Source organism: Triticum aestivum, chromosome 3D, assembly GCF_018294505.1.
Source record: "Triticum aestivum cultivar Chinese Spring chromosome 3D, IWGSC CS RefSeq v2.1, whole genome shotgun sequence".
Lineage (NCBI taxonomy): Eukaryota > Viridiplantae > Streptophyta > Magnoliopsida > Poales > Poaceae > Triticum > Triticum aestivum.
The window spans coordinates 43395347-43402081 of record NC_057802.1 but is presented as its reverse complement, the minus strand read 5'-3'; the positions used below and the strand labels follow the sequence as shown (position 1 = coordinate 43402081).

At 45.7% G+C, this 6735-nt stretch overlaps 1 protein-coding gene across 1 annotated transcript in view; it reads right to left on the bottom strand.

Moving 5' to 3' along the window:
• Positions 1–1968: 1968 nt before the first annotated feature.
• Positions 1969–6735, bottom strand: part of LOC123077236 (uncharacterized) — a 34099-nt gene continuing 29332 nt past the window's right edge. Inside the window, exons 9-16 of the mRNA XM_044499468.1 lie at positions 5788–5859; positions 5628–5693; positions 5491–5547; positions 5299–5400; positions 3177–3254; positions 2496–2645; positions 2326–2418; positions 1969–2235 (exon numbers count right to left, since the gene is read on the bottom strand). Of these exons, the coding sequence (XP_044355403.1) occupies positions 2176–2235; positions 2326–2418; positions 2496–2645; positions 3177–3254; positions 5299–5400; positions 5491–5547; positions 5628–5693; positions 5788–5859 (678 nt within the window). The 3' untranslated portion in view covers positions 1969–2175. The remainder of the gene's footprint in view (positions 2236–2325; positions 2419–2495; positions 2646–3176; positions 3255–5298; positions 5401–5490; positions 5548–5627; positions 5694–5787; positions 5860–6735) is intronic.

Here is a 6735-nt window from a genome sequence, read left to right as displayed (position 1 = left end):
ACTCAAAGGGTAGCATAACTAGTATCCTGATGAATCCAAAGACTGCAATGATGCTACTATCAGGATGTAAGCCCACTATCAGATCCAAACAATATCAATCAAATCCAACATAATACTCCAAATCAAAATATCCCATATGATCATGATGAAAATAAGCATTACTCCTAATAATCCAATGGCAATATAATATCATCAAACTAGCAATGCATAACCCTTAAAGAATCCAAGCATAATCATGACAGTAGCAAGATCAAAAGTACTCCAAGAAATACCATGAAGAAATCATTTCTAAATAATGCAAAATTAAGCAATTGAATTAAATAAGCCATATCATTGCATTGCAATCATGCAAATGGAGGGTGTGGCTTGCCTGGGGTGGGTGGATTCACCGGGAAGAGATGTGAGGGGTTCGCGGAAAGATTTGCTAGAAAGGTTCTCTCTCGGAGGAGCTGAATATAGGGCAGGGGCAAAATGGTCATTTTTAGAATGTTACAACATCATGAAAATGATACCAACAGAATGGACTGGACGAACAGAGAACGTGGGCTTTTGAATCACCTGAATCGGAGTTGCGGTTGCAAAGATATGGCCGTTCGTTTGTTAGGTAGAAGGAAAAACGCTACAATTGAATTGTAAAGATCCCAAGTGTGAGGTGTGAATTGCTGTGGCCTAGAAGCGACATGTGACTTGTATAGTTTCTATTGCTCTCTTGTATTGGTTCCAGTGACATCTATCTAGCTACAGTGCAAAACACGCCAACACAGAATAATAAGACAACATCAAACATCATCATAAATAAGAAATAACTATATGCAAGTTCAAGAAAAATCGGATTGGATGCAGTTTCAGAGGCTTACAACTGAGACATACTGTTTATTAAGAGGCCTGCGGCAGCATGGGCTTGAAGGAGAGGTGAAATTTGTGCTAGGCCTCTCCACATCCGCAACACTGCAAAACAACTACTAGCACTCGTGGAAATGGACTGGATCCGCAAAAATGCTGATATTCCAAACATATTCAGATTAATTTTCTTGAATCTCTTACCTGAATAACTGATGTCTGCATGTTTCTGTCAAAAGAAAACAAAGGGAGATGCTTGTGAAATTTGGTAGTTTTTTTTTAGAGTACCCCAATGGCGCAAGTAAGAAATTCCAAAATAAGACAAACGGTATGTGGCAGCTGACGGTAGTACCATGGTTATAGATCTAAAAGTAGCAAGCAAATAGGGCCGTACCTTGTCCTGAACCGCGGCGGAGTACCATCCACGCGCGTGCCGAGCGAGAGGGACGCGTGTGACGAAGAGGAGCTGCCCGCCACCGTAGAATAGCCAGCCATCACCGCCGGCGGGCTAAGTGAAGTGAGCCGGCCGGCGGCACCCCGGTTTGGCTACGGGCGGTTTGTTTTTGCCACGCTGGACAGACAAAGGTCCACTCCCCTCCTATTTTGGGGAGCAGAGAGAGAGGGGAATGGGCCCAATGTGGCGGGTGCCGCGACCGGACAGGCGAGTGTGGGGTTCGGTCGGCGGCGACACTGGGACTCGTCCTCCCTCGGAGGACATCCCCCGCCCCTCTGTCTCTCTCTGCTCCGAGGGAAGTCTCTCTCTGCTCCGAGGGAGGGCCACCCCACCCGACCGGGGGGCGCCAGGAGGGAGTGCCACGCCCGCGCCCGGCGGCTGGCCTCAGCTACTTCCGGCCGATAGGTGACGCTCGCTCTCCTCCTTTTTCCCTCCCTTCTCGCTTAGCCCCCTTCACTCTGGCGCGGCACATTGCATTGTACTGCATACTGTATTTTTTTTTAACTTCCCCAAAGAGAGGGCATTCTGAACCAAATTCAGAAATATTTGCAGGATTTATTTGATAACTTCTTTAGCGATTTAGCACATTGCATTGCTTCTTATCTTAGGAGAGCAGAAAATTTGTCACACAAAAAAGAGCACAACTGTCCTATAGGCAAAGCAAAAGGGCTTTAGATATCGGACGGATAAGTAACTTGCCACACAAAAGGGCTTTATTTTATTTACTAGTACTTTCTCGCTTCTCGTTTAGGTTCTCACGGTTTTCTGTTGGGTTGCATCTCTAGCCTCGACCCAACTTGCTTGGAACATAAACTAGTACTTGTTATTCAGAAGTTTTATATAACAAGTTAACAACCGAATGACATGTATCAAAGCTACGCTCAAACTTCAGCCTCTGCCTTCTTCTTCCAGTTCACGAGCATCTGAAGAAATTTTTGCACCTGAATCAAAGTTAAAATATTAGTAGTTATTTTACTGGGTACAACTAACAAGACTACACAATGCAATGCATTTGAGGTTGAATACATTACCTGAACCGGGTCTTCAAGGGAATACGAGGCTTTGGTCCACTTGCGTTTCTTGTTGACAAGGATCCCCAGTCCGCCAACTCGTTTACGAAGCACCTAATCGCAAAAAAAGTGGAGAGATTATTTAAATAATGATTTAACAAGATTAGGTTTCCGCGTTTAGATGATATTACCTTGAATGCATCTTCATCTGTCTTATCGTCACCAATAAAGATAGCGACCACCTGAGAACTGTCCCAATTGTTTTTGCGGGCTAGCTGCTCGAGTATATACTTGACTGCAAACCCCTTGTTGAATTCAGCCTTAGGACGAACTTCAACAACCTATATAATTGCATACAAGTGTACATGTAATGAATATGATCAAAGTTAACCTTCATGCACTAGCCAACGCAACCAAAAGTCCGAACTGGTGAAAAGGGCTAGGCAATCCACATATACACTTCAACACCACCTCTCGCGTGTGACGCGGGAAGTCAACACGTGAATAGACTTAGAGGCCTATACGTGGACACAGAGTGAGGAAGCAGCAATTTTTAGATAAATTGCGAAAGCCAGGACTTGCACTCAAGCTTGACATGGTATCAGGGTATTGAGTTCAAGTCTTGGCTTTCGCAGTTTATCCAAAAATTGATGTTGCCCCGCTATGTGTCCATGTTTAGGCCTCTTGAACCATACCTCTGAGTCTATTCATGTGTTGACTTCCCGCGTCATACATGAGAGGGGGTGTTGAAGTGTACATGTGGATTGCCTAGCCATTTCCATTAGTTCAAAATTTTGGTTGCATTAGTTAGTGCATGAAGCTTGACAATCAGAACATTTAAACTTGATTGATGTCCAACCAAATCTACTTACCTTGTCACCCTTAGTTACTGTGAGCTCAGAGAAACCTTTAATGGTTTGCTTGGCAAGCTTCTTAACCAGTTCCCGTTCCTGCAAAATGAAAAACGAACGTTAGGAAAATTATTTCAATATAGCAAAGAGGTGGAAGAACTCAAAATCCGTGCTTATTCATCGTGATCAAGTCCTTTCTTATAGGTGAACTAACTTGGCCATCAAGGCAAAACTAAACTGATTACAATCTGGACTCTTTATCTCTTTACCTAAACTGACTCTGCAATCTTTTAACTAAGTTGATTCTGACTCAAACTAAAGGCTTTGGTAAACAGTCTCCCTGCTACTCACGCCTTAAAGGAGATATTAAACATGATGTCTGCGGGCAAAAACCTACTGGAATGATAGAAGCCTATTGGTACTCAAAGATATATGAAAAAGCAGCTGCTGCCAAAAAAACTCTAACCACAAATCAATTCAGGCCAAGAGGACAATACAATCAGCCCTTCAGAAATAATTTTCCCTTGGCTCCTCTCCCACAGCAAGTTCAACAAGATAAAGTGAACAATCCCCTACCAAATGCTAGGGCCTGCTGGTATTGCAGAGAACCTTGGTCCAGACAACATAAATGCAGAATTTGGGAAAACCCTCCATATTCTACAAGAAGTGGAAGATGACAGTGACACTGATACTACCCTGGAAGAAGTGCAGTCACCTGAGCAAACCTTTCATACAGCCCCTAATACCCCTGAACAGGAACAAACAAAACAGGCCATGTATATTTCTTGCCATGCAGCAGAGGGAACTACTGGTCCTAGCACATTTTCCCTTCTGCTAATGATTGATGGCAAACAGGCTGTTGCCCTAGTGGACAGTGGATCATCTGATACTTTCATGAGCAATACATTTGCAGTTAAAAGTAATTGCCACCAGAAAGCTATGTCACCAAAGAAAGTTACAGTAGCTGGAGGTGCTCAACTAACCTCCAACAGTATAGTACCTCACAGAAACTTCTCTATACAGGACAAGTCCTTTTCTAGTTCCTTCAAGCTACTAGACCTGGGCAGCTATGACATCATCCTAGGAGCAGATTGGATTTACAGCTACAGTTCTATTTGTTTGGATCTGGTGGAAAGAATACTGACTGTCACTAAGAATGGGTCTCCTGTTACATTATTTGATCACACTGTTCCAAAGGAGAAGTGTATTATCTCTGCTCTCAAACTGGACAAGATGCTACAAAAGGGTGTAATGGGATACATTCGACACTGAAACACTACAGACAGCACCAGCAGTTCCTGCTGAACTTGCTCCCTTACTGGAAACGTGTAAGGCAGTATTTACTGAATCCACAGTCCTTCCTCCTTCAAGAGATTGTGATCATCAAATTCCTCTTAAACCAGGAGCACAACCTCCATACCTGAGACCATACAAAGTCCCTCACCACCAGAAAGCTTTTAATAACTTTGTGAAAACTTTTGCTAAGACTATATGGAGCAAAGCTTTCCAGATCAGAATGGCTACTGATGATATTCCTAAGACAGCTTTTAAAACTCACTTAGGCCACTATGAATACACAGTGATGCCTTTTGGGTTGACAAATGCTCCAGCTACTTTTCAAAACCTCATGAACTGGATATTTGGGAAATACTTGAGGAAATTCATCTTGGTTTTCATTGATGACATTCTGATATTCAGTCAATCAATAGAAGAACACATTGAGCACTTAGACCAAGCTCTGAAAATTCTGCAGGAACACCAGCTCTCTGTTAAACTGTCCAAATGCTCCTTTGCTGTTCCACAAGTCTCTTACTTGGGCCATGTCATTTCTGAGCAAGGAGTTTCTACTGACCCTAGCAAGATCCAAGAGGTGTTAAACTGGAAAGAACCTGACAATGTCACTAAACTCAGGATTTTTGGACCTCACAGGGTATTACAGACGATTTGCTAAAGATTATGGCAAAATCTGCAGACCTCTACATGATGTCCTTAAGATTTTGGATCTGACAAACAGGAAACAGTCTCCCTGCTACTCACTCCTCCTATGGTCGTTCCTTTGCTGTACTGTTGTGGGCCCTACGGCTATAAGTCTGACCCCACATAACAAGAGGCAAAAACAATGAAGCTTTAGCTTTAGTTATACCTCCTTCTCAACACACCGGTAGTGCACGGAAATCCCGAATTTCTTATGTTCAATGCTTGCACCCTTTATTTCTTTGATAGCCTCCTCCAAACGCTCTCTTGCCTGTCATGCAAGTAATGCATTAGCATTTCTGGAATGTAATGAAATTGAATAACAGATATGCGGATTATTATAGTTCGTTGTATTTTATACCTGATTTATAACAGGCACGTACTCGCGGGCAGGTTCGTATGCTTCTGTTTCGTTAATCTGCAGGTTAAATATTTAGAGCGCGTCAAAGAGAAAGAATAAACTACATATAGGCATTGCTAAATTTAATAATGGCTTACGAGTTTGATTTCTGCTCCGTGGTTCCCTGCATAGTGCAGGTTTTCGATCATTACGAAATTTTCCGCCTGCAGATGAATAGCAAAACAAGTGAGTGGCTAATTACAAATGTATAGAACGTCCAAATTAAAATGCTACTAGATACCCATTAGTCGGTAATACCTTATCGCGGGCCCTTCCACTGACGACTGAAGTGGCGCACAAGGAGGCAAGTTCTTGAACAACTTCGCGCATCTGATTATATGGATCAGGGATAAGAAAGATGTTATGGCCAGTGTCACTTATAGCCGGAGAAGGCCCAATGAGCGCGTCTAGTTAGGGGCTTAGCCCAACATTATCTTATTTTTATTACCAAGGATTATATAAACAGTTGTAAGGCTACCTTTTGGAATTAAGCAATAAGTCATAAACTATTGCCTGGCTCCCCCTAGGAGCTGGAACTCTAAACCCTAGCCACCTCTCCCTCACCGCCGCCGCCTTCCTCCCGCGCGATCACGGCGCCGACGCGCCCCCGGCCGCGCCAACCTCTCGCCACCCAACCTTCCACCCCTACAACCTGCGGTCCAGGCCTGGTAGGACCCTAGCTCCTATCAATCTGGTATCAGGTAGCTCTGGTTCGATCATGTCTACGCCGCAGCCCACCCCGTCCCTCCCGCTGCCGACCAACTCGTCGCCCCCGGTGACCACCACGGCCGTCGCCCCGCTCTTGCCCGCGCTGGGCTCCTCCGTCGCGCCCACCCCCGCTGTCCTCACACCGGAGGAGGTGACCGAGGCGCCGCGGGATCTCACCCAGGCGGTCCAGGGTATCCGGTTGTTCCTGGTCGGGTCCTACGGGCCGCAACCGGCCGCACCGCCACCACGCCGCCGTGGCTACCGTGGCAGCCGCCGCCCCTGGCGGCCTCCGCCACGTCCGTTGGGCCGCTGCAGGAGCCGCCGCCACCACCTACCAGCTCCGGGCCGGCCCTTACTGCGCCGGCGGGGGTCCCGATTCACCAAGTCAGGTTTCCACCCTCGTCGTCCCCGTTACCGGCCTGATTGGCCGGGTCGTCGCAGCCAGTCTACACGATGGTTTCGGGGCCGCCGCACGTGCAGTCACCGCCGGCGCCACCC